Source organism: Pollachius pollachius (assembly GCF_949987615.1).
Source record: "Pollachius pollachius genome assembly, chromosome: 2".
In the NCBI taxonomy this organism is placed as follows: Eukaryota; Metazoa; Chordata; class Actinopteri; order Gadiformes; family Gadidae; genus Pollachius; species Pollachius pollachius.
In genome coordinates, this window is record NC_136935.1 from 43,554,464 (window position 1) to 43,581,384 (window position 26,921).

Here is a 26,921-nt window from a genome sequence, read left to right on the forward strand (position 1 = left end):
AGTCAGGATCATGCGAATCGATTCCCTTCTAAAAAAAAAAGCTCGCCCTTAAGTCAAATATATATATTTTTGCAACCTTTCATAACTTAGTGAGCTAAAAAAAAATCATGAATCGAACTTTTATACAAAATCATTTTATTGTAAAATATGTACACAATTGCAGCAGGCTATTCAAATGCTGAGGATATTTCAGCTGAGGATATTTCAGCTAATCGGTGAGAGAAGGATAAGTTTCTGGAATCTATGAATGACTTCCCTGCGACCCAAAGACACCATCATCTCCGCTACACTTGGACCTTGCTGCATGGCAACAGGACACACAAACAGAGGGGAATTGGGGGATTCGATTAGACAGTATAACAATGTACCTATGACATGACGATAAAACAATCAAGATACAACTTTAAATTGATCTTTTAAGTGTGGTCAAATGATAAAGCTGTTACCATATCACTCATGTCTGTATAAATTCAGCATCATTCATTTATAATAGCATTATGATACCTGTAGGCCACTGAGGGACAGTCTTAAGAGCTTCATGACGTCCCTGTATTTGGTGGCCTTGGCGCTCTTAGCCAGAGTTTTCAGGTCCTTGCTGAGAGCCTCCACAGACAACTCTTCCCCTTGCGCTTCAATGAACCTGTGTGGAAAGGAAAATAATAAACAGACCAGATCATTCAGAGATCACAGCTGACTACAAGACCATGGGATCCTGTGATGAAACCAAACCACACACACACACACACACACCCTGTGGAAAACGTGTGCACACAACAGCTCCTACATCTATCTTTATCGGACACCAGACATATTTTCATATCTAATGAACAATAATATTTAGCTGTTTTTATTATAACCATTTAGTCATTCTCACTCTCATCCAGAGTTACATACAGTGAATCAGATACATGTCATTAGGAAGGAGGTACAAGGATTTTGTCATCTTGCACAATGATGCCCTCATGTAGTGTCTGGGAATCCAAAATAGTCCCATTTCTAACCCAGATTGGAATAACACATCCACCCCAGCATACCATACATGCCTCTAGATTCTTCAGATACACTTGTTTGGTCTAAGCAGCTTCCTCATGTAAACATATGTTGGTTAAAAAAAAAAGAAGCTCTGTACTGGACTATCCATTTAGGAGTAGTACTTTACCTCAGGAAAAGAGAGGCAATGTGCTGGGTCTCTGAGGTGATCGCTGCCACCTGCTGGTAGGATACGGAAGGGCGCACCCAGAGGTAGGAGTGGCTCGGGGACACCAGCTCCTTGAGGGAGGATATGTGGCCCTGCAGAAGTAACACAGGCAACAATGGCCTCGGGTCTAAACATCCACCACAGATCCTGCTATGCTATCTATGCTAGTGATCCCATTTGGGGGCTGCCTGCTAGAACGCAAGCTTTCCAACTTTGTTAATTTATTTATTTTAAATATTACTTATCTAATTTTATTCCAAATGCCAAATTTTATTTTATCCTTTATACTTAATGCACCGCGGGTCAGAGATGAATGAAATTTTGGTTCTTTTATTTGTCTTGTACATTTGTTGTAAATGACAATAAAGCTGACTTTGATGTTATTGAATACTATCTGGAGGCTGTTTTGTCATTGTGCGCAAACTCTCTTGTGAATCTTCACCCCCCTCTCCACAAGGGAGGCTAATCATTCAGGGTGGGAATCCTCTTACAGAAGGCACATTATCTCGCTTCTAAAACTGTTGATTCTCTGGTAAAAACGTGTGAAGTGTGTTTACCTTGCGAAGGCGTAGGATGCGAGTGATGTAGCTCCCACGAAGAACATCTTTGTCCTGGATCTCTTCTGCGTAGGCCTTTTGAATGTGTTCCTGCAGATCCTTCACCAGCGAATCACTTTGCTCCTCGTCTTCTATTCGCTGCTCGAGGTGGATTCTAAGCGAATGAAAATGTTTCCCCAAATAAAGAGCTTAGTGGCATATGTCAACCAAGGCTGAAGTTAAGCATGCTCGGGAGAAGCCACACCTGACAATACAAAAATGAATCACACAGTTTGCCATGGGAAGTCACGACAAGCTCTGACACAAAGACAGAAAGAAAGCTAGACAGAAAGTCTAGCTTTCTAGACTTTCAGATTGTAAGAAAGAGAGCGAGAGACAGAAGGCGGACTCACCGGTTGAACTCTGGGATTCTTTCCAGGTCAAGTAAAGCAGAGTGGGTTGTGATCTTGGATGGGTTGAACTCTGAGATCAGGTCCTCCATCTTCCTGCCTATTCTATTAGCTGCATGGTGACAGAAGCACTTCATAAGCCCGCGTTAGTAAATAAATAAAAAAACACAATGTGTCACCCATGGTTAATGTGGACTGTTCATGCGATACCAGACACTCTATTCATCCCACAGAGACAGCATGCATTGGTGAGTCATGCAGTTTCCCTTTGGTTTAATAATAGCTGAAACGATGTCAAATATCAATCTCATTTTAACTGAGAACAGCAACTTGGCTTGAATCGCAGCCAATCAGAATTGGCAATCGCAATAATCTTTGTTTGACAACAGATGGTGCTGTCCCCACAGACTGAATATTTTATATCATATATCACTTCCCTTAAAGTGTCCCGAGCAACTGGGTGAGATGTATTATTAATCGAAATGAATAATACATTGCTTAACTCAATTTTAAACAAATCCTGATTTGTAAGCAAACCTCAATTTTTGTCACACAATGAGAGCCAAAAAACGACTTGGTGTCGAGCAATGGACACAGGTAGTCACAATAACCACCATAACAACAACAACAGCCCCCACCCGTTTCCCTCACTCACTGGCGAAGCCCGAGCCACAGTGGGTGGTGAGGTCCAGCAGGGCCTGGGGCAGGACGCCGGCCTGCTGGAAGCTCTGGATGAAGATGTCCCCCTGCCTCTTGGACAGCTTGCTGCCGTCCCGGTTCAGGAGGAGCGGCAGGTGGGCGAAGGCTGGCGGGCTCCAGCCCAGGGCGCGGTACAGCAGCAGGTGCTTGGAGGTGGAGATGAGCCACTCGGAGCCCCGCAGCACGTGGCTGATGCCCATGTGGTGGTCGTCCACCACGTTGGCCAGGTGGTAGGTGGGGAAGCCGTCCGCCTTCATGACCACGGGGTCGCCCTCCACCTGCAGGGGGGGGGGGGATGGGGACGACCAGGAAGAGAGAAGGAGGGGATGGAGAGGAAGGAGGAGGAACCGGAGATGAGGGAACTGAACAGGCACTGAAAACCAATGTGAATGGTAATTACTGGCTGGCGCCCTGTAGGGTTGACTCCGCCGTCCTTGTGTGGATTAATGGTTGTATGTCGCTTTGGAGAAGAGCGTCGGCAAAATCCCCTAAATGTAAATGTAATTAATAAATGGGATTCATTGAATGGGATTTTGTAAGAAGCAGGAAATTATCTTGGTATGTTGTTTATCGAAACACAAGATGCACATTGTGAAAAACAGCTGTACAGTCACCGTTAAAAATATTAATAAGAATAAGAATAGTAATTCTCAAGTATTAATAATACTACGAAAATATTGAAAAGATATAATGTGGTGGAAAGGGGTAAGACGAATACGATACGGGACAGCACAACTTCAAAGACAGACATTAAACACAGTAGTTCATCCACCTCACTCGAGGGCCAACACAATCCTCTCCCACCTGGGCCACCTCATGCTGGTTCCAGCCGAAGACGAGGTCTTGGAAGGGTTCCACCCCAGACTGAAGCCTGAAGCGGACCACACGCGGACCTCCCATGGCCAGCTTCTCCTGCACCTGCTCCGCTCTCAGGTGTCGGCAGCGGTTATCATATCTGCCCAGTGAGATGGATCATCAGCCACACTTACATACTGAAAACACTGAGGTCACAAAATATGTCCTATAGATATCAACGCAGTCCCGTTCTGGTTAAAGATCCAATATATGGATTACGGATTGCCTCCAATGATCGGAATAGTCAGACCTAAATGATGGGCTAAAAAGTGTGTCGGGCACCCCTGAAGGGTTAAGTACATACGAGTACCCTCTATATGAAGAGTTGATCTCTACAATGGAAGTACACTGATCGGTTCAACCACCTTACAATCAGGGTCCATACGAAGCGCGGGCTGCACGGGGCTAGTGTTTACCTGGGCGTCTGTCCGCTGCGCAGGGCCTCCTTCTTGAGGAGCTCCAGTCTTTGCGTGCTACAAAAGCAGTAGTAGGCGTGACCGGCGTCCACGAGGTCCAGGGCGGCCTGTGTGTATAGCTCCAGTCTCTCGGACTGTCGGTAGGGGCCCAGCGGACCTCCGCGACGAGGGCTCTCGTCTGGAGGAATACCTGGACGAACGGGTACAGACACAGCAGACATGGCTCTAGCATGGCATGGAAATAACACAATTATCAACTCATGTTGTGGCAGTGTACATTTGAACGATACTAATAGAGCAATAGTTTATAATCGTTTAGATTAGTTGGGAGACTGAGCAGTATTAAACAACAGGATCCTACCAGCCCATTCCAGCATATCTTCTATGGCCTCGTCTGCTCCCGGTACCAGTCTGTTCTGGTCCGTGTCTTCAAGGCGGAGGATGAAAGTTCCTCCATGCTTCTTTGCAAATATGAAGTTGTACAAAGCAGTGCGGAGGCCCCCTAAATGTAGGAACCCTGCAATGTGTCGACAGACCTCGCAAAGTCATTATATTGCACTAGGTATCCAACTTTTTTTAATTGTTAGGGATGCTTCTGTCCCTGGATTGATTATGGTCAATAACAATATTTTAATACCAGCTGCAGCTGTCTTGTTATTCTTGACACCGGAAGCTTACCTGTAGGACTCGGTGCAAACCGCACTCTGACTTCACTGTTTTCTGTGGATGGGCATGTTTTGTCAGATACGTTGCAGTCGTGGTCTGTACATAAATTCCTTCCGGCTGATATTTTGGACGCCTGCTTAAACGGTGTATTCGTCAACGACGTGGAACCGATGCAGGTAGAAGAGTATGTTAGCCCGGCGTTACTACTCAGGACACATCGATGTAACGCCGTGAACAGACACCTGGAAGTCACCGAGGAGACTGACAGCGAGAACATGGTCACACTTGCGCTAGTGAACACAGCCACACACATACACCGCGTGGCTACCAGCTTAGGTATTATCGAACATTACAGTCGAGCTCCATTACTGTCTAAATTCATTCATAGAATAGTTGGTTTTAGGACGCATTGTTGTTGTTACCCGGCCCATGTAGTTTCAGAGCGCACCCGTTCTTCCTCGCGAGAGGTCACGGCGAGCCGGGTGTTTCTACACCTTATACCGCCATCTGGCGGACGTTTCTTCTGTTGTTGACCTTGGTGCTTCAGTGTTGGACGTTGTCGAGGAACTAGGCGTTCTATCTTACTGTTGATTTCACTGACAGTCTATGGTGATGGTGGTGGTGGTGGCAATCAATCAAGAATGTAGGAACATCACAAATCAAACTAAAGAAAGTCATTATCAGACTATGTCCCGAGGGAGGTGTTGACGTGACACAACTGGTTATTCTTCTGGTCTTTTTAAACTAGACGTCAAAAGAGTCATAAATGGCCTGTGGATGTTTTAATCTGTTCTCACATTAAGCTAAGGTTATTATCGCTAAGTATTAACCCAGGTCAATTGAGCTGTCAAGACAGGCGATGTTTACATTAATGTTATAGAAAATAGGCCTATGGGGATATGTCTGCCTATAGGTGTTTTTAAATTGTGACTCAAATTCAAACAAAAGAAAGAATGTTTACACTGGGACAAAGGTGAAATGAAGGCATGAGAGAAAAAAACAACAAAGAACAAACAAGAGAGAGAACGGTAAAAGAGAGTTAACAAAGATAAAATAAAGGATGAATGCATGTTAAACAGGCCATGGTTCAATATAATCCCTTCTTCAAGGCATGCCCTTTAAACTAATATATCCCATACGTTGTAGGGATTTAGTATGGGGTGGCCACCGTGCCGCCATTCAGCTATTTATGACAAAACACCATTATTATTACAAAAATAGGCTTGTTTATTAGAGGCTTAAAGGGGACATATTATACCACCAGGTGTGAGAGAGTGATTATCCCTACAAGCTGTTTCGAAGATCTGCCCCATATGACATCACTAGTGGGCGTGTCCACCTAGATCTGTGCTGGATAGATGAGAAACGTTTACTTCAGTCCACTGGGTAGGCTGGTAGACTGATCTATCCAGGCTAATCACACTCACACCTGGTGGTATAATATGTCCCCTTTAACATGTCCAATAGACATGTTATTGTGTATTGGACATGTCTATTATTGAGTGAACAGCCTACTCACAAATAAAGGCAAATAATAGTTATTACGGCTGGTATTTTGGCAATGCCATTTTCTTTGACATGGTTTCTATGTTAGTTATAAGAAAACATCTCCCATGGGAAATGTACAATGTTAAATGTGCACTTTGATTTGTATACTTAAAATCAAACTCTGATCTACATTATATTGTTGTAGTGTTGCCCAAATGTAATAACCACAAGCTATAATAGCTTAATGAATGCTTTCCATATAAAAGCATGAGAATGTATCAAATATTAAAAAATGTGTAAAGATTGAAACTCGGCTTTGAGTCATATTTTGAGCACTTTTGAGTCTGAGGGTTATGCAGGGGGTCGTCCACCCCAGAGATTAACACCAACACACAAAATAATGAAACATTTGACATTGAGAAATGTAAGAGGAAATTGCCTATTGATCTATCCTCGCCTTTGTTTCTTGACATATAGGCTTTTTATTTTAGTAAACATGACCTCATATAATAATAATAATAATAATAATAATAATAATAATAATAATAAAAAATATATATTTTATGTAGCGCCTTTCAGGATACTCAAGGTCGCTTCACAAGAGTGGGAGGTGAGGGTGTATGTGTAGGCAAGTGAGTGAGAGTGCAAAACGCGCAAGGCGCTGGGTGGGGTCGTGAGTTAGAGGCCATAGGCCTCAGAGAAAAGGTGTGCTTTCGTGTACTTTTTGAAAGTCTCCACGGAAGGGGCACAGCGGATGTTGGGGGGGAGCTGGTTCCACAGAGTGGGGGCGGACACGCAAAAGGCCCTATCCCCAAAGGTCTTGCGTCTCGTGCGGGGAATTGCCAGCTGGTCCTTAGAGAGGATAATATCCACTTAATTGAAAAACCGGTACAACCAGATTTCTGGATGTGTATGTGAAAGGTACAGTTCATGACACTGTGACTGGGCATTTTGGAAAACCTGATATTCAATGTAAGAAATATGAAGACAATATTTGAGAAGCGACGAGCTTGCTTCTTTCTTGACTTAGCTAAAGGCTTGGATGTCCAATACAATGACTTTAAGGTGTTGGCCTAGCCCACTATGAATCCCTTTGTTACTTTATACAAAGGCCAAGCTATACCCATTCTCTCCCTTTCATTTATTTCATTTCTGTCTATATACAAACCCATATACGTAACCATATACTAATATATAGACCCATGCCCACACACTCACAAACAAACACAAACATACACTCACACATGCATGCACACACGCACGCACTCTCTGATCCATTCTGCTTTGTCAACTATCATCATTGCTGCTTAACAAGTTGTTTCCTGGTTCTACTGCATCTCAGGTGACACTGAGGGAGGAGGGTGAAGGGGCGGGAGACAGAGAGAGAGAGAGAGAGAGAGAGAGAGAGAGAGAGAGAGAGAGAGAGAGAGCGAGGGAGAAACAACTGTCAGAGAATCAATGCAGGTTACCCAAGCTGTGCCGAAAGACATACGCAGCTATTCTCAAGGAGATAAGGTGAGCATTTTTGTGTAAAGTATGAGTATATATGTGTGTGTGTGTGTGTGTCTGTGTGTGTGTGTGTGTGTGTGTGTATGTGTGTGTGTGTGTGTGTGTGTGTGTGTGTGTGTGTCACTGAGAATATGTGTGATAAGTGACACTCTGCTAGTATAAAATATATTGTCTGAGATTATTTCCCATTTCGTGTTGCTCCTTTACGATCTGTTGTTATTGTTGGTGCTATTGTACTGTTAATTGGTCATCAGGAACAATTCAAAGGAAAATGAGAATATTCATTCTATTTCTCTTTGGATGAAAGTGTCTAAACAGTAATAAATAGCGTCTATGTGTCCTAATGCTGTTGCCAGGATAGCGCTGTCTTGTGCGTCAGGGGAATCCTCCACAACAACATGCCAATTGGGAATTTAAGTTCTGGGGAAAACATGGAGCTAACACACGTTCATTCCTGTTATAGTTAAAGTACTCGGTGAAAGCCTTCTCAGAGGGAAGTCATAGGTAAGACAGAGGAGAGACGACAAAGAGTTGTCAGCTTGACATTTAATGTTTAAGTTCAGTCATATTCATGGAGGAGAAGGGAGGAAAATGACAAAATTGTGTATTGTATATTTATCATTGGTACATGATAAGTAAGTTATATACTAGCCTACCTTTTGGGGAAGACCTAGATAACATAGATAATATAAATATTGAAAACGTACTTTATATTAACTATATGTCTATAAATCTACTATAACTAGTGTATTTATTGTAAGTGAGTAGTACTAGTATTATTACAATTACAAAATGCACATTCATAAATGTCTACTAGATAAAGAAACAATGAGTGAGGCCGTGGCAGAGACTTGGCTGGAGAGTCTAACACTTCAAAATCATGCATCAAGACCTGCAACGTTGAAACCGCTTTGCGTCAATTAAAAAACGCTGTCTAGTTATAAGGTCTAAGTCAAATCAAAATGTGATGCACCAAACAAACAAGTTCTTACGTAGCACCTAGCAGTTACTTAAGACAACGCCTACCGCTTAGCAGGTGTAAATGGTGGGAGTCTGTGACAAAATATAATTGGCAAAATAAAAGAAAGACGAATTATGGAGGAGGGTGGCGGGGCCCAGTGCGCACTGGGCAGATTCCATCAGCACCAGCCTGTTAACATACGGGATGCTGTGCCTGTTGAACTTTTTAACTAATCGTATTTTACAACACAAAGCCGTTCTAGAGTACTTTAGCAATCAATGCTTTCTCGGTCTTTTAAAGCACTTAATTAAACTGACTTACGCAAGGTGCGACCCAGTCCAGGGATGTATTTTGAAAACATTCACTGGGAGCACAGATTGCCACATCAAACACATTTACCTGTGTGTGTGTGTGTGTGTGTGTGTGTGTGTGTGTGTGTGTGTGTGTGTGTGTGGGTGTGTGTGTGTGTGTGTGTGTGTGTGTGTGTGTGTGTGTGTGTGTGTGTGTGTGTGTGTGTGTGTGCGTATACAGGTATGGGGCTGTGTGCATGTTAGATGAAAGGGAGAAAATGTGAGAGTGGAAAATAACAAAAGAAAAAAAAGACTATATACACACAAAATATGTAGACCAAGGTTGACATGATTGTCGAAAATATCTCCTCAGTGAGTGAGACTGTGATGCTAGACCCCCTCTTTGTTTCCTCTGCCTGTTGCGTGGGTCGGTAAGTCTGAGGTAGGGTTTCAGCATTCTTTAAATCACACATCTGTGTTCTCATCACCTTTATACAGCCAGACTTGTGCGGCTCACGCCTTATTACCATTGAGGATAACAAATGCCTCTGATGAATAGGCACACCTTGATTCTTATCACAGAGCGCCTCTGACTAGTCTCTAGTCAGAGCCTTTCTACGCAAAGATGTGTTGAACGTTACAGATAAATGTAAACAGTGCTTAGCATCATGATGCATCTTATCCTAGCAATCTTTGTTGTATACGGGGAATGGGTGTGGTCTTAACTTATAGCAATTGTAAGTGTTTGGCACTTGTTTCTATGAATAGCTTCTGAATATCTACTGTACCGACAGCAATATTTAGTTGTTTCTCTTTTTTCTGTCAAATGTACTCATTGTAAGTCGCTTTGGATAAAAACGTCTAGTGTTGAGCTCAATTTCAACTTTACATTCCAATGAGGTTGTAATTATGATTAAGTGTCTATTTATATAATACAGGCTCTATGATCCAATGCAAAAGAACAGTGAATTTCGGACACTGGTCAAGAATCAGCAGGTTTGAGAGGGTTGAGACATATCGCTGGCTAAGGTTGTCTCTGCAGGTAGACTACGGACAAATGGGGCTTCAAATCTAGAACTATTCAGGACGGCAAAAACCAACAGCCAAGGGTGTGACGAGTCAGCCCTAAGAGAGTTCTGTTGTGCTCCCTTTCAGTGACTGTCATTTCCCGGAGCGAGATCCCATGAGAACGCTGGAAACATGCTGACATTAGGACATGTGTTCCTGCTGGTGTACCTGTGGGCAGGCTGTCGGGGTGAGGACCATAGAGAAGGACCTGTGCACAGCTTCTTCTGAGCCAGAACACAGAGCATTTCCTCACAAAGAAATGGAGGATTGACATAATGCTAGTAGTTGATGTACACCTTTAAAAAATTAAATCAACTGTTTTGTTTCCACATAAGGAAATCATTTGAGTATAGTAATAATAATCAATGTTTTTTTCTGTTTTGTTTTGTTTTTTTGTAGCAGGAGAATTGTACCCCAGCAGGTGAGATTCAACATTGTTTACAGTGAGCAGTCATAAGTAGGACAAAGCAATCATTGTATTTTATTGACAAGGTATGGGTAAAGTGTCATGGTGTCTCGTTTTAACCCCATGTGCTTGTGGACATTCACAGCAATGGAACCTGTACAAAAGAAACATGTGTTGAAGTGAGTATTCATTTTCCGTCTGATATTTTTCTACTCTTTTTGAAGTTCTTTTTTTGATTGTCAAGTTACGCACAAAATGGCCACATGTGTATCGTTTTGTTTTTGATAAATCATAAATAGTTTTACGTTGTGTTCAGAAGAACAGTAAAAAGTAAGTACAGTAAAAACACGTAAGTTAAAAACAAGTGCGGAATTGTGCTTCATTGAGGAGTAGCTTTCGGTTCTTTCTCTTCATGTATTGACGATGAACGATCAAAGGATAGGACAATGCTCTGTGTTTGTTCTGGCTCTTTATTTCTTGTGTGCTCACCGTGCTTGCTTTGCTTATTCTCTAAGCTCTGGCCAAAGATACCATTCAAAATCCTTTATGCCCTGCTAGTGATACCAGGAATGTCTTAAATGGGTTTGAAATCATATTCAAATGTATCTAATGTAGCCAACCCTTAATCGATAAGTGTTTTATACTTAATAATACATCTAATGAATTTTCCTACTACTAATAATATTAATAACAGGGGGTTGTTCAAATTACGTAATATTACATAACACCACGAATGACCTGTCTTTTTTTTGGGTTGTGATTCATGTTGGTCCTTTACTCCTTACCTCCAGGCGTGTGACGGACCCTGTCGCTTCCTTCAGTGCGTCGGTCTCCCCGCCAACGACACAGGCAAGGAGCACATGCAGCGGCTGAAAGCCATCATGGAGGCAACCCTTGACCTGTACACCTTCATGGTACGCTCACTTTACATTCAACCCCGGCAGTGGAAGGAATGCAATCATAATGGCGCACGCACGGAATGCAGCCCCGTGGCATTGTGTTCCTTTGTTTCAAATCAGTTGTGTTTCAAAATCTAAACCGAGCGACTTGGGCAAAGACAGCCACACAAACAGGTTTCTGTTTGTTTTATGTTGTGAGTTTCTATGATATGAACGGAAACATAAATTCCTAAACTCTGTTTCGTTTTATTTTTAATCAGAGATCAGCTGCTTTCTTTCCAATCAATAGACTGTAAACAGAATAGTCTCTTGGGGCTAGGGCATATGACACTCCCTATTTTGTTTAAGCCTTTTTACTGTGGCAAAGGCTACCATACAATATCTAAACCTATTGTGACATTAGCCGCTTTCTTTCTTGAGTTAACATTTGTTCAAGTCGTAAAACGCTTGGTTCCCGACAATAAACCCTAGCAGAATAGCCTCTCCTAAATGGCATGTGGCTCCAAATTCACTGTGTGTCCCTTTGCATGAAGTCAGGGTGAATTCAAATCACGAGGTGAGACCTCAAGCCTCCCACTCTCTCTGTCCCCTCCCTCAGAGGTCCAGCCTCACCGGGGTGCCCTTCCTGGAGCTGCAGGGAGTGCTGGAGCTCAACCCCCTGGAGGTGGCGGAGGTCTACCAAGACGAGGAGCTGGTGCACATGTGGCTGGCGGTCAAGATCCGTCCGCTGCTCCGCTCCATCTCCAAGCACTTCCTCACCTGCCTGAGCACCAAGAACTTCAGCTGCACCACCTACCAGGCTGTGTAAGCTGCTCACCCTTCTCATTGGCTCAGAGTGCTCCCATACGCCCAAGTTCCCCGTGCAGCCCTGAGCATTCGGTCGGGCTGTGGTCTGGCTTTCAGTCTGAATCTTATTGGTGTCTGTCTCTGCCTGTCTGACTCTCCCTATCTGTCTCCCACTGTCTGTCTCTCCTTTTCTGTTTCTCTTTTCCTGTCTCTCCCTGTCTGTCGCTCCTTGTCTGTTTCTGGCTGTTTGTCCTCCTTGTCTTTCTCCCACTATCTGTCTCTCCCTATCTGTCTCCCCCTGTCTGTCTTTCCTTGTCTGTCTCCCCTGTCTGTTTCTCAACTGTGTTGTCACACACTTACAGCTGAACCATTAAGCTCGTTTTTTTGTTGTTTTGGCCATAACATTAGAATATGATTGTAATAACCTATGCAGTAACCTTCAAAATCAATGTATTTGTTGTGACATGCCGTTTACAGCCAACACAGCATCAATCCATTGCACACTTCTGGGCACGTTTGTTCACACCGTTACGTTCTTTCCGTTTCCAGCGTCAAAGAGTTCAGCCAGCAATTCTCTGACATGAACCCAGCCAGACAGAAGTGGATCTATACGTTCTTCATGTACCCCTTCCTGTCCGGAGAAGGAATAGCTGGTATACAACCATGACATCATCTCATGCTCTACTGCTGTACTCTAGTTTATGTACAGTAGTACCACTACTATCTCCACATGGCAATACACACCTTTATGGTTATCACTTAGAAAGCAGCCACTGTGTAACTTATTAAACTGATTACACTGTTTAATTTGTCGGTTTGTGCCCATGTGTGTGTGTGTGTTTGTGTGTGTGCTTGTGTTTGTGTTCTTGTGTGTGCGTGAATGTGTGTGTGTGTTTGCGCGTGTGTATGTTTTTGTGTGTTTGTGTTCTTGTGTGTGCGTGTGTGCTTGTGTGTGTGTTTGTGTGTGTGTGTGCGTGTGCGTGTGCGTGTGCGTGTGTGTGTGTGTGTGTCTGTGTGTGTGTGTGTGTGTGTGAATGTGTGTGCGTGTGAATGTGTGTATGCGTGAATGTGTGTGTGTGTGTGTGTGTGTGTGTGTGTGTGTGTGTGTGTGTGTGTGTGTGTGTGTGTGTGTGTGTGTGTGTGTGTGTGAGCCAGGCTGCGCGAGGCCAGAGGAGAGCAGTGAGGACTGGCTGATGAAGAACTTTGGCGCCTTCAGGGCCATGGCGCGAATCATGGACTTCTCCCAGCTCAACATGGTGTTCAACGGCGTAAGCTAAACCAGTATTGGAACTGTGTGTGTGTTTATGTCTGTGTGTCGGGCCTCACCCACCTGCTCCTCCTCCATTTCCCTGGGGGCAGTTGGATGTGCTCCATCTTCTGAGCCCCGAGCAGAAGGCGGAGCTTCTGTTGAGGCCGGAGGTGGCAGGCCTGGACAACGGCACCCTGAGCCTGGTCTTCAACAGCCTGATGGAGGGAGGCCACGGTCACCCTGGGCCTCGGCCGGGACCCAACCTGACCTCAGGCCCTTCGACTGGCCCGGGCAACTGGACAGCCCTGGGACCTGGCCATCCCGCAGGACATAACATGACCTCAGGCCCCTGGACAGCCCTGGGACCCCCAGGCTATGGACATGACCACAACTATACCATGTCGGGATACCCAGACAGTGATGATTATGGATATGGAGAAGTGGGTGGATATTTGGATAATTACGAATATGATTATTCTGACTCATCCCCACCTACCCTTGGAGAGGTATTGCTCATTTATATTTATAACTTTAAACAATGTATATATATTTCCCAAAAAATATATCTATAATAATAATAATAAATATGATATAATATTATATATATATATATGAATTAAATATAGTTTTTAGGAACACTTATACATTAGCATCTTCCCAATTTTATCTTGTAATTATTATAATTTTTATTTTATTTTATTTTGTCTCATGTGTAATTTTTGTAAGTTCGCCAACTGTATTCAAACCTTACTCTGTAAAAAAGGGGGGACCTGCGAATGTGACAATGTGATTCCTGGCGGTTCTGACTTCAGTTGTCACTAACGTGTTGCCACCTTATTATCCACAGTTCGTTTACGGTCTCACGAGTGCCATCAAACCGTTGAGCCACTTGGTGTCAGACTTTGTTTCGCTCACACACACGGTACAGTCTGCAAGCTTTCACACACACACACACACACACACACACACACACACACACACACACACACACACACACACACACACACACACACTCACACTCAGGCACTTGTACAGATCCCTACAGGATAATGTTTACGCGTCACGTAAAGGTAACGCAGCGCTACGGCGTACTCCACTTTAAACGGCAGCGTTGTGTCCCCCATGCAGCAGGATGTGTCGGAAATAAGGAGCACCACTCTGATCCAGCTGCTGCTGAACTGGACTCTGGCCGAGGTGGCGAGCTCCTACAAGCCACAGATAGGATATGAGCCCGCGCCGGAAGAGATCTTCAACCTGACCGTGGAGGAGTGGTACAGCCAAGTGGTGCTGCCCATTCTGCACACATTCCTGCAGCCAGGCGAGGACTCGATCAGCGAGGAGATCCAGCTGGCCTTCCATAGCATATTGTGAGTCGACCACTGTTGTCTAGAGCTTCGGATTGATAGGGTTGGGTTTTGGTGTTGTTATTTTGATTTGCCATTTCTGATATGTATCTTTCTTTTTATTTAATCTAAAATGTATTGGATTTCATTTAATCTCTCGTATAATGCTGTTATATTTTTTTATCTTTTATTATTATTATTATTATTATTATTATTATTATTATATATGTTGATATTATCATTTATTCTGGGAAAAAGTATTACTGCACATGTTTTGTGTTTTGTATTAAGTTTTGTAACCGCTGTCTATCTGGTGTGTGTTTGTGTGTGTGCATGTGCTTGTGCGCGTGCGTGCGTGTGTGTGTGCACTTGTGCATGCGTGTGCGCGCCCTTGTGTCTTGTGTGGGTTTGCTATTCAGCTACCTGGACTCCGGCATGGACAACGACACCCTCTCTGAGCTGGAGGAGACCTGCAGCATCAGCCTCCAGTCGCAGTGTGGGGTGAGTGGACCCATCAGAAACAACAAGGCTTCCCTCCCCGCCGACCCTCTCTGTGTGTGTAAACGTGGCGCTCTTTCCCCGCCCCCCCCCCCCCCCCCAGCTCACCAACGCTGTGGAGGACGTAGCCCACGTCCTGCACTGCATGAGCTCCAGCCACCTCTCCCTGACCGAGGACAGCATCATGGCCCTGGTGGCCGAGATGACCAAACGCCTCAGCTCTTTGGTCCAGGAGCTGGCTACCACGGTACTCCACACCTGACCTTTTAGTGTCACCTTTTGTAATAAGAATAATTATTTGACATCAAAGAGGCCTAAAGTGCGTCGTCCATTATTTATTTTAATATCAATACAGGTTACATTATTATCTAGTCAATTTCAGTTACTTAGTGAGTGATAAAGTGACGCGTTCAGGCACTTCCTCTTACATTGCACCTCATTGCGTCCCCCTGTGTTATAACCCCCCCCCCCCCACCATCCCAGGACTTTAAGGAGGTGGTGGACTACTTCAGGGAGCTCTTCCACCAGGTGGACTCCCCCGTCCCGGCCCCGGAAAACCTGGAAGACCCAGACTTCGTCCGCCTCTGGTTCAGGGTCAAGCTGCTGCCCCCTCTCCCGGACGTGCCCCTGGACCTGTTAACCTGCCTCAGCATGAAGAACTTCACCTGCCCGGCGTACCAGGCACTGTGAGTGGTCTATCGTCATCATCAGGTTTAATTGACCGTATGTTCTACTGTTATATCCTATATGACTGATGTAAAGGCTGCTCTATGATGAGGTATGATGACCTTCTTTTGTTGCCTCTGGTGGACATCAGCGTGGAAGAGCTGAGTGAGCACATGTCACGCCTGGACCCAGAGCTGATACACAGTCCCATGGTGTATGACCACTTCATCTTCCCCTTCCTGTTAAATCACAACGACACAGGTGAGCCACGCCTATGAGCTGTCACAGCAAGCCACCTGGTAATGACACCTCTAGTTACAAAAGAATAGGACACATCTCCCCAGAATGAGAGATTTTCCACAATATATTTATATCATCCATCGTAGATTTGTTTTAGCTGCACCAACAATTATTATATTATCAATGCAAAAGTGCTCAAAGGATTTATTTATATTTGCATGTTTATTTATTTATTTTCCTTGCTTTATGGACTCCCGTATGTATATGCTTGTTTCTTGTTGCCGTAGATCCTCATTGTGTTTCATCAGCTGAGGACAGCAAAGAATGGCTTGAGGATAACTTTGGTTTCTTCTCCGTGTTTGCCTCCCTACAAGAGCTGTACCAACTAAACCCAAGCTTCGCTGCAGTCAGTCACACACACACACACACACACACACACACACACACACACACACACACACACACACACACACACACAAACACACACAAACACAACACTCGCTTACTCTCAGCTGTTAATAACAGTAGTCATCTTAATGTATAATAATAATTATTAGAATTATTATAATAATTATTAGAACAACAATACTTTCATTTTCATTGCAGTTCTTTTGTTCAAGGACACTTATATGTCAAAACAATAGTAAAAATATAAAACCAATGTCGGTGATTACAAAGTCACATCAAAATACAAATCAAACTTACGCAGATTTTAGGCAAATCATTTATCGAAAGAAATCCTCAAAACACGTTGAAAAGGGAGGAAGAGAGGCTGAGTCCCTGATCGGAAAACCAACCTTAGCCCTTTACACGACCCCCAAACCCATGGCAACGCGTGTCTTGTCCCTCTGCCCTCCAGCTGGACACCCTGGAGATCCTGAGTCCCCAGCAGACCGCCCAGCTGCTGGTGCTGCCTCTCCCCTCTCCGGAGGGGAAGGGGGTCATCATCAACTCTGTGTTTGACTACCTGCTCGAGGCGCCTGAGGACCACCAGTTTGAGGAGGTTGTGTACTACACGGCCATGCTGGCCAGGGAGGTAAGAGAGATCTTCTATTATGTATTACTATATATGGTAATATATTATTATTATTAATAATATTAATAATAATAATAATAATGATAATAATAATAATAATAATAATAATAATAATAATAATAACAATAATTAAGACTACAATATTTATAATATTATAAAAATACCTTTTTCCTGCAGGTCAACCCACCTTGTGCTGTGATCAGACTCATGTGAGTACTTTGAGACCTTGGACAATTTCAAATGACTTCCTTTTGATGATGAAGTCGATTAAACATTATTAGAATTAAAAAAGTAAATCTATATTCTAACCAGTGATTCTGTATTCATTTGCCAGCATTGAGCGTCTGTACGCCGCTTTGCAATCCTTAAATCCATTGTTTGAACCCTTCACTTATGAGCACATCGATAAACTCATACAAGCAGCCCCAAAAGGTCAGTCACAGGGCACACTCATGCACACACACACAAATACATACATTTTGGTGAACAAATTTGCCATCAGACTTTCCTCATGTTCATTATCTTTGTACTAACAAAATATTTTTCGATGCATTTGGATAGATTGTTTGCCACAGAATGTCACGGTAAGATCTCTTGTATATTGTCAATCCATCGTACTGCTACTATTAAACTATAACTATTACTGCTATATTCTATTCCATTTCAATCTTACACATTTTACACTTTATTTTCCACAGTGCCCAATCACCCAGTTCAACAGTAAGAAATATGAAACCACATTCAGTTTTGCAATTCCTCATTTCTCATTGTATTATGATGGACAGCAGAGTTGTATGTGATTTAATTGTTTCCTTATCCTTGTCATTGGACAGGTTCATACATCTGCATCGGAGTTAACAGGTGGCCTATTGTATTATTATTATTATTATTGTATTGTATTTATTTTGGCTTAACCAGCAATCTGAAACATAATTCCCCAAACTTGTTCTGCTTTCATTCCGCTGGCACATATCCGTATCTATTTACAGCACCGGGCTGCAGACTTACCTGAGCATGTCAGACTCAATGGCTGTTTCCTGTCACTTCCCCCTGGAGGAATATGCATGTGCCAAGGTGTGCCCATCAATGGGAAACTCCATTGCATTGAAGTGTATTGTCAAATACATTTAAATCTTTATTTAACATTTTGTTGCGAAACTGCAATACAAAGTGCCAAAAAACAAGAAATCAATAGAGTTTAAATAACGATAAATCTGAATTGCAGCAATATATTTGAGGGGTAGATTTAAAGGAAAAAGAACATGCAATTGTTGATTAGAAGAAAGCTAAGTATAATATACCGTTTTGTGTAAGAAATAGGGTACTAAAGGGGCCAAATTCTATTTGAACGAGCATGGCAGGGTTTAAGGGTAAAAAGCTGTTGCACGCGTTGCGTTGGTGTATAGTGCTAGTCGCTTGTTTGAGTGAATAACCAAAGCTGCCGTACTTTCAAATGTCCGTCCTTTCCAATCACCATTATTTCGCATCTAATTACACAGCTGGAAAACTTCACAGCCGGTCAGCTGGTGGCCCTTCTGCAGTGTGATCTGCCCGGTAACCACAGCCGCTCCAGGAGGGTGTGGAAGATGCTGCTCACCCAACACCTCCCCGCGTTGGAAGCAGCCTTGGATAGGCTGGCTAACATGGTCAGTATGCCGACGGGTTGAACATGCTGTGTGTGTATTTATGAATACAGCCTCGGGAATCAAATTTAGAATATTATATTTGTACTATATTATGTTATTTTGTAAATTCTCCATGTGTGATAGATTTGAACTTGAACAGTTTATATTACATATATATTGCATCCACTTAAAGTAGCTCCTATTATTAAGTTAATCTAGACCCAGAAAATAGTTTCTCTTATGGGACCCCCTGCTGTGAAACACATTCTTGCCCATTCTCCACCCTAAATAACCCACATTTCCCATACTGTCATTGTGATATTGATATATATTGTGAATATCTGACTTTTGTTTCTTGGTGTGTTTGGAATCCTTGGCTTCTTCTTCCCCAGAGCATGGTGATGATTGGCCCATCGGCCGCTGAGGTCCTTGACGTGATCGGAGAGCTGAGAGTGGGCTTGCTGAGCGACGAGCAGCTAAGGGACGCGGACTTGATGAGGTTCTGGTTCTCCAGACGCCTCAAAGGGTTCCTGGCGTCCGCGTCCGGAAGATTCCTCAACTGCCTCGTTGACAGGAATCTCAGCTGCCAGTCCTACCAGCAGATGTAAGACAGCGGTTCTCTTGGTGTTACCTTGGTGTATAGCGATATAAAGAGACAGAGTTTTGATTTAATCTGTGTCTCTATTCTTTATCTCCCTTCTCTTCTACTTGGCCTCACCCTTCTGTTCTTTTGAGACACAATAGAAAATATTTATCCTCCATTAACAATATTAAAACGGGTTGTCGCAATTCAGTCTTTTTCAGCCAACAAATCCTATTTTTCAGCTTGTTTGTTTTTGTGTGAAATGACCCAGACATAAGAAGGATTCAATCCATCCGATGGATTGTGTTGTTGAGCTCTCTCCTCCCTGTCTCCTGGCCAGACTGGAGGCGTTCAGCGGGCAGTTTGACAACATGAGCCCGGAGCAGCAGCACACGGTGCTGAGACGTCTGGTCCTTCCCTTCCTCTCCCGCCAAGACCCAGGTACTCCCAGACCCACCGGCTGCTTCTGTCAGGCCTTCTGATCCCACCGCTGGACGTACGTTGAGAGATGCCTTTCTTCATGAGATGGTTTCAAATGTTGTTAATATGATCACCCCTGCCCCTCCCTCCCTTTCTCCCTCCCTCCCCTGACTCTCCTACTCCCCCACCCCCTCCAGACAGAGGCTGTGTCTCAGGCCTCAATAGCACAGAGTGGCTGCAGAGGAACCTGGGGCGGTTCTCGGCCCTGCTGTCCCTGGGGGATCTCCTCCATCTGAACCCAGCCTTCTCCCCTGTACGTAGGATCCTGTCCTGGGGATTATAGTGTGGGAGGGAAACACTTCAAGGCTCTCCTGCCCCTCTACAAGCCTCAATAAGAACGAGGCGTTCCCCGGGTCATATTGTGTAGAACTGCCTAGGGACTGCTTGTTATATTTGAACCGGGGCGGTTTTGCCGTGAATAGGGAAGGATGTGACGCCTAATCTCATATAATGGCAAAAAGCCCTGTTTAACCCATGGAGCGCGCCGGCTGCAGTTCACTTGCTGTCCAAAGGGGCCAGTAATGGGAAGGAATGATTATTATCCGAAGTCACTTTAACCACGACTACACGTGGACTGGTTTAACCACGTCTATACATCTACATAACCAAACCCCTCTATAAGCCATGGCACGGTTCAACCAGGTCTATAAATCAACATAACTAGACCCCCTCTATAAGCCATGGTTTTACCATGGCTTATAGAGGGGGTCTAGTTATGTTGATTTATAGTCCTGGTTGAACTATAACAGTATATCCAAGCCTTGTCTGGACGCCTGTTTCTCTGGTCCCCAGCTGGAGGCCCTGCCACTGCTGTCCCCCGGGCAGACTGCAGAGCTTTTGCTGCTGCCGGCTCTCTCCCCTGAGCCCCAGCGGGAGGTAATCCAGGCGGCGTTCACCTTCCTCCGCGCCGCACCCCGGGACAGGCGGTTCCTGGAGGTCCTCGACAACCTCGTCGACTTGTCTGAACAGGTGATTAAGGCCGGGGTTTGGATTCAAAGAGTCCACAGGCAACCTGGAGCAAGAGGGCGGACCCACACCTGATTATGATGACGATGAGGTCTATCTGACCAAAGTAATTGTCCACGTCGTCCTGGAGAAAAGCTTCCGCTGAAAGTTGTGTTTTTGTTTTTCAGCTCGAGGGAAACATCTCCTGCTCGACATACAGAATAATGTGAGTCATGTTTAAATTCTTGACAGTAAAGACGTGCATCGCTGCCAAGTAATCACAGGAAGCCATTGGGTGAACCTAATGAACATGCTGTTTTTGTGTTCCAGTTTCACTGAGTTAGACCGGGCTGTGGTCGTGGTGTCTCTGCAAGTAGCAGCAGCCATCGACCACAGCAAGCTGCGGCTCTTCAGCCACATACCCAGAGGTTCGATGGCTCAAAATGAACCCCTCATAGCAGTAGCATCATTGTCACAATATAGAGCCCGGCCTTATATGGTGACAGGGATGCTACTGGACATTTTTTAGAATCAGAATCTATTTGTATAGTTGTGATCATGCTCAGACTAAATACAGACCTTTTCCGTTTTTCTTATAGACTGCATCATATACAGCGGACAAGTAAGTGTCTGTCCTTTGGTTTTAGTATTTTTGTGATCATCAAGGTTTAAGATACAATGTAAGATGTCTAACCCTAAAACTGTCTCTTTACCAGTGTCCCGTCCTGGTTCTGAATGGTAATTAGCCAAACATCTCAACATTCAATTAACCCCAAACATCTCAAATTAATAGGTCACAAGTTAAATTATCGTTTTTCCTCCCCAGATACAAGCATTTGTGCGGAAGTTAACAGGTACATCACCCTCAAAGAATTCACCCTCAAAGTAGACCAGTGCACGTATCCACTTCTGTTCCAAAATCCAAATCTAAAAGATCAACCCATGTAAACCCTGTCCCTTGTTCCCTCCGATAGCACTTTGCTGCAGCAGTACCTGGACCAGGGCAAGATAAACCAAAGTGTGTGTGACTTCAGCGTCGAGGAATACGCCTGCGCATCGGTAAACTTTCTCCATACACAAACCTTCAAACGATCCTACACTCCTTTTGCTCTGCTGTCTCACCGCTACGGTTCTTGTAGCTGTCGGACCTGGCTGCGGAGGACCTGGCAGCCGTGCTGACGTGCAATAACTCCCGTACCTCGCGGGCCCCCCTGGCCGTCTGGGAGCTCGTCTTCTCCGAGACCACCAAGGTTCTGGGGCCCGCTCTGGATCTCCTGGCCAATATGGTGAGCGTGCTCGTGCTACGTATTTACAAGGAGAAGAATGCTGCTTCATCCATAGTTTGAACCGGCCTTGGGCAGGATGGTCTAGTGAGGGTTTAGTCTAGTAATGTTTCTGTACAGGCATGAGACTAGGGATGGATGACTCAAAAGCCTGAATGATCCTGGATCACAGTGTCTGCCTAATGCCGAAATAGAAGGGCTGTTTGTTAGCTTATAGTCCTCCAGGAAACCCAGGGGTTGTTTTTGAATGTATATGCACTTCCATTCAAAAGTTTGGAGTCACTCAGACAATTTCATGGTTCCCATGAAAACTCACACTTTATTCAAAAAAATTCAGCTGTACCAACATAATTGCACAAGAAAAAAAACAGTGCTTTTCTTTAAAAAATAAGGACATTTCTAAGTGACCCCAAACTTTTGAACGGTAGTGTATACATCTATACTACATTTCCAAGAAAATGATTGATTTGAGTGTATCACAATGGAACCTAACCTTGGTCACATCATGCTCCCTCCCGGTGTTCAGACTTTCAACCCCAGGTATCCCGCCACCTCCCTGATCCTGGAGGCCATCAACAACGTCCGGCTGCAAATACTCCCCCCGGAAATCTATGAGAGCGAGGACTTCATCCGCCTGTGGTTTGGCCAGAGACTCCGCCCCTTCCTGTCGGCCATCTCCCCCGACACGTTGTCCTGCCTCAGCACCAAGAACCTCAGCTGCAGCACCTACCAGGCCCTGTGAGTACCGTCACCTACCCTTCAGCTGGTAGCCTCTCAGGGCGGCATTGGAGCAAATACATTACCGTACTGTAAACCAGACAACCAATACAATAGGGCTTAACCAACAGAGCTTAACCAATAAAAGTGCTTAACCATAGAATAGAGCTTACCCAACAGGATGTGCTTTAACCAATGGAGCTTAACCAATAGAAGAGTTTAATCATAGCTTACCCAATATAATATACATTAACCAATAGAGCTAAACCAATAGAAGTGCTTAACCAAAGAATAGAGCTTGCCCAATAGAATATACATTAACCAACAGAGCTTAACCAATAGAAGAGCTTAACCATAAAATAGAGCTTACCCAATATAATGTAAATTAACAAGTAGAGCTACACAAATAACAAAGAGCTTAACCAATAGAATAGACATTTACCAATAGATCTTAACCGGTAGAATAGAGCTTAGTCAGTAGAATCAAAATAAACAAATAGAGTTTAACCAATAGAATTGAGCTTCATTGTCCACTGGCGATGGGCCTTTTACCTCATCAAGTGGTGCAGCAACGTGGTCCTCTTGTCCCCTAGTGTTCAGATCTTCAGCCAACACCAGCCCTCCATGGAGCTCGAGACCCAGATCAATGTCAACATCTTCTTCATCAGGCCGTTCCTCACCAGGAACCATACTGAAGGTGGGATTAGGAATATCACTCAAAATTAATACGATTCAGTAGTGTAGTAACTGTGTGGTTGGTAAACTAACGTGTCGATGTTAAAGGGATTTCATAATGTAAATGATGTACAATGACACTACTGTATTGTATTGTTATTGTTTATTCCAACGTAATTATTATTTGTCTTCATGGGCTTGTTCTCTGTTAATACAATGATGAACACAGGAACATATTTTGGAGCAGTTTTATGACTCTGATCACCATAGGTGTTTGGCAGTTCTTTATGTCTTCATTATAATGTATATAATATCTATGATGACTGATGGCCTGTGTACCCTCTGGCGCAGATCCAAACTGTTCAGATAACACAACCAGTGGACAATGGCTGCAGAACAACTTTGGGGGATTCTCTGCGCTGATCTCTGTCAGTGACCTGCAGATGCTGAATGCAGACTTCTCTCCGGTACGTCTACAATATGATGAAAAATAAAAAATATACAGAATAATACCGATTTGTTGCGTTTTTTTCTTCACTGTAATCCATCTTGACAGTTTCCCTAAACCTATAATGTGTGTTTGTTTGTGTGTGTATGTGTGTGTGTGTGTGTGTGTGTGTGTGTGTGTGTGTGTGTGTGTGTGTGTGTGTGTGTGTGTGTGTGTGTGTGTGTGGTGTGTGTGTCTCCATGCAGCTCGAAGCCCTACCCTATCTGACAGTGAGACAGCTCTCAGAGGTGTCCTCTACCCCAGGACTGCTGATCACTCCCGACCAGGTTAACATGGTGTTGGGCCGTGTCCCCAGCTCTCAGTTGGACGCCTTCTTTGACTACGTCTCCCCTGCTATAATGGCAAGTTAGCATCATAAACCATTGTACTGTACTGTACTGTAGTATGGTACAGTATGGCATTAATTTGGGTAGATAAAACACTCTTAACCCATTTGTACCGGCTGCTGTGCGGCGCAACATTGTATCTAGTAGATGCAATGTTACTTCGCGCAGCCGGTACAAATAGGTTAAGGCCGGATTGCGCATCAATGCGTGTTTACCTTTAATGGTAAACACGCATTGATGCGCAATACGGTCTGAATGGGTTAACTCAGCTTTTAAATTCTTCCAACATCTTGATTTTCTCCAGGGTCAAGAGGATCGCTTCCCCTCCCCGGTCAGGGCAGCAATGTTACAGCAAGTGTTTGACCGCGCCAACCTCTCTGACCCCGCGGTGAGCGATGCAGAGGTGCTGGTCTGGCTCAACGACAGACTGCGCCCCCTGCTGGTGGACCTGTCTCCGTCCCACGTCGCCCCCTTCTTCAGTCTGGTGGCCGGGAGGAACTGCAGCACAGAACAAGATGGGTAAGGGTCTAGCAGTAGGCTTGGAACTACAGATATCGTTATAGTGAAACGATTTTCTCAAACTGTTTATAAACTGTTTTAACAAATTGACAAATGAAAGTCTGCGTTAATGAATTGCCCTATTTCAAGCTTGACGAATGCAATCCTTTAACCGAACGGTAAACAGTCAGTTGAGATATCGTCTGTTGTCTTCGTCAGAGTGAGGATCCTGAATTCAAAAATCTCAACGCTGAATAACTCCACCCTGAATAACATACACGACCAAATCATCCTGCTGCTGAGAGGTAACCAACACAATTATGGTTTAAACCAAGAAATTGAAGCTGGTGGACTCATGAGTAAATTCTAAACATCTGATTCTAGAGCCGACCCCACTCCGCTGCTATGACAACAGCAACAACCAAAGCTTCTACGTTTTCCTAAACGGCCGGTTCATGGGCTTCCAGTACCCCAACCTGACAACCTTCCTGTCACTCATTCCTGGGAGCAGACAGCCTGAGGTGTGTGTATATATATGTGTGTGTGTGTGTGTGTGTGTGTGTGTGTGTGTGTGTGTGTGTGTGTGTGTGCCTGTTTGATTCTTAGATAATACTGTAAGCAAGCGTAGAGCTATGGCCATTTGAGTGGCACCCTCTACCCCACTGATGTCTGGCTCCTCCCCCAACTCGACCTGCCCATGACTACTCAGTACCTGAGGACGATGCCTGGACGGAGAATGCATTCCTCCATGTGTTCTGTTTTCCCTCTAGCTGGTCAACTCCATGCCTCCCTCTGAACTTGGAGAGCTGCTACGGCGTCCCGACATTGTGGACGATGGAGCCAATCTCTGTCTCCTCTACAGCCTCTATACTAACACACCCGTGTTCCTGGAAACTGTACGTACCCCCCCCCTGCCCACACACACACACACACACACCAATACACGCGCATAAACACGCGCGCGCGCATACACACACACACACACGTGTGCCACTGCGCTCTCACACACACACACACACACACACACATACACATACATACACATACATACACACACACAGACACACACACACCTACAAACCTACAAATAACGCTATCCCCAACCACAGGAGACCCTCCCAGAGGAGGTGGGGCGCCAGACGCTGCCGTGCGTCTGGCCCACGGCTCTGAGCAGCACGGAGAGGTCGGAGGTCGACGCCTGGTTCGAGAGGCGTCTCCCCAACTACCTGGGCTTCCTCACAAAGGACCTTCTCGCCTCCGCCGCCACCCAGAACGCAAGCTGCCTGGCCTTCCAAAGACTGTACGTTTTTCATAGGACCGTCACTGAGGGTAGGCTAGGCTGACCTTCCAAGGTTCAATGGTTCAACTGGGCCGTTGGTCTGTTAAGGCTGACCTCTTCTGGCTCTTTAGCACATCTAGGTCCTGCTAGATGGATGTATGTCGTGTGTGTGATAGGCGCACCATCCCATGTGTCATTGAAAGAATATTTCGGTTTTTAAGGGTCTCCACGTTGGCGATGCACAACTACGCCGACGCTGACTTTACCACTCAGGATGTGTACGGTGTCATCAGGTCCTACCTGACTTCAGGTCAGTCAGGGATTGCAACATTCTTAATTGTACTGCAGTCTTTGTTTATTCGTTGGATTTCCAAATGAAGCGTCAATAATCGTCTTGCAGAAACGGTGCCAAAGTGTTACAACGCAAGCGACCCGGAGTTGAACTCTACGGCGTGGTTCGCTGAGTACATCGGGGCCTTCATACAGTTCCTCACGCTGAACGACCTCAACACCTTCGGCTCTGTACAGGTACTGGAGCTGTGCGTCGTGGGTGGATAGATGGAGACGGATAGTTGGATGGATGATAGAATGGACGGATTGATGGGGGGAGGGATGGTGTAGATGGAGATGGATGAATGGATGTGGGAAGGACAGATGGAGTCACAAGGATGAATGATGAAACGGATGATGGATGGATTATCGATGGACGTTGATAAATGGATAGATGGAGGACGATTGGTTCGATGGATGAGAGGTATTAGATCAATAGATGGATCTAACTCA

General features: G+C 44.6%; 2 protein-coding genes across 3 annotated transcripts in view; one reads left to right on the forward strand and one right to left on the reverse strand.

Moving 5' to 3' along the window:
* Nucleotides 1-118: 118 nt before the first annotated feature.
* ears2 (glutamyl-tRNA synthetase 2, mitochondrial) lies at nt 119-5,228 on the reverse strand. Its single transcript, XM_079730614.1, has 10 exons — nt 4,793-5,228; nt 4,476-4,631; nt 4,115-4,304; nt 3,648-3,798; nt 2,800-3,121; nt 2,148-2,256; nt 1,756-1,909; nt 1,160-1,290; nt 505-640; nt 119-300 (listed from the first exon to the last, which is right to left on the reverse strand). Exons 1-10 carry the CDS (start codon nt 5,091-5,093, stop codon nt 205-207), a joined length of 1,746 nt encoding a protein of 581 aa, XP_079586740.1. The 5' UTR covers nt 5,094-5,228; the 3' UTR covers nt 119-204.
* A 2,445-nt stretch (nt 5,229-7,673) lies between these two features.
* LOC307091824 (uncharacterized protein) overlaps nt 7,674-26,921 on the forward strand; it is a 28,206-nt gene continuing 8,958 nt past the window's right edge. Inside the window, exons 1-46 of one of the 2 annotated variants that reach the window (XM_079758639.1) lie at nt 7,674-7,783; nt 10,184-10,283; nt 10,496-10,517; nt 10,648-10,681; nt 11,294-11,416; nt 12,000-12,205; nt 12,737-12,840; nt 13,343-13,455; nt 13,547-13,942; nt 14,284-14,358; nt 14,565-14,803; nt 15,199-15,280; nt 15,381-15,524; nt 15,761-15,963; nt 16,095-16,204; nt 16,471-16,589; nt 17,043-17,219; nt 17,397-17,428; nt 17,554-17,651; nt 17,781-17,803; nt 17,918-17,939; nt 18,053-18,080; nt 18,209-18,293; nt 18,719-18,865; nt 19,237-19,448; nt 19,768-19,868; nt 20,045-20,160; nt 20,700-20,876; nt 21,041-21,078; nt 21,183-21,280; nt 21,452-21,474; nt 21,569-21,590; nt 21,679-21,706; nt 21,827-21,911; nt 21,992-22,138; nt 22,662-22,873; nt 23,446-23,549; nt 23,879-23,994; nt 24,221-24,376; nt 24,666-24,880; nt 25,079-25,164; nt 25,244-25,380; nt 25,630-25,755; nt 25,969-26,159; nt 26,360-26,448; nt 26,539-26,666. In XM_079758639.1, the coding sequence (XP_079614765.1) occupies nt 10,229-10,283; nt 10,496-10,517; nt 10,648-10,681; nt 11,294-11,416; nt 12,000-12,205; nt 12,737-12,840; nt 13,343-13,455; nt 13,547-13,942; nt 14,284-14,358; nt 14,565-14,803; nt 15,199-15,280; nt 15,381-15,524; nt 15,761-15,963; nt 16,095-16,204; nt 16,471-16,589; nt 17,043-17,219; nt 17,397-17,428; nt 17,554-17,651; nt 17,781-17,803; nt 17,918-17,939; nt 18,053-18,080; nt 18,209-18,293; nt 18,719-18,865; nt 19,237-19,448; nt 19,768-19,868; nt 20,045-20,160; nt 20,700-20,876; nt 21,041-21,078; nt 21,183-21,280; nt 21,452-21,474; nt 21,569-21,590; nt 21,679-21,706; nt 21,827-21,911; nt 21,992-22,138; nt 22,662-22,873; nt 23,446-23,549; nt 23,879-23,994; nt 24,221-24,376; nt 24,666-24,880; nt 25,079-25,164; nt 25,244-25,380; nt 25,630-25,755; nt 25,969-26,159; nt 26,360-26,448; nt 26,539-26,666 (5,244 nt within the window). In that variant the 5' untranslated portion in view covers nt 7,674-7,783; nt 10,184-10,228. The remainder of the gene's footprint in view (nt 7,784-10,183; nt 10,284-10,495; nt 10,518-10,647; nt 10,682-11,293; nt 11,417-11,999; nt 12,206-12,736; nt 12,841-13,342; nt 13,456-13,546; nt 13,943-14,283; nt 14,359-14,564; nt 14,804-15,198; nt 15,281-15,380; nt 15,525-15,760; nt 15,964-16,094; nt 16,205-16,470; nt 16,590-17,042; nt 17,220-17,396; nt 17,429-17,553; nt 17,652-17,780; nt 17,804-17,917; nt 17,940-18,052; nt 18,081-18,208; nt 18,294-18,718; nt 18,866-19,236; nt 19,449-19,767; nt 19,869-20,044; nt 20,161-20,699; nt 20,877-21,040; nt 21,079-21,182; nt 21,281-21,451; nt 21,475-21,568; nt 21,591-21,678; nt 21,707-21,826; nt 21,912-21,991; nt 22,139-22,661; nt 22,874-23,445; nt 23,550-23,878; nt 23,995-24,220; nt 24,377-24,665; nt 24,881-25,078; nt 25,165-25,243; nt 25,381-25,629; nt 25,756-25,968; nt 26,160-26,359; nt 26,449-26,538; nt 26,667-26,921) is intronic. The other variant, XM_079758640.1, reaches the window with a different exon arrangement.

Excerpts from the sequence above, each read along its gene's own strand:
- ears2 (XM_079730614.1), bottom strand. The coding sequence starts at position 5,093 with ATGTGTGTGGCTGTGTTCACTAGCGCAAGTGTGACCATGTTCTCGCTG. Across the intron at positions 4,632-4,792 it reads GTTTGCACCGAGTCCTACAG|GGTTCCTACATTTAGGGGGC; the intron begins GTAAGCTTCCGG and ends GACACATTGCAG. Across the intron at positions 1,910-2,147 it reads AGAATCCCAGAGTTCAACCG|AATCCACCTCGAGCAGCGAA; the intron begins GTGAGTCCGCCT and ends TCATTCGCTTAG.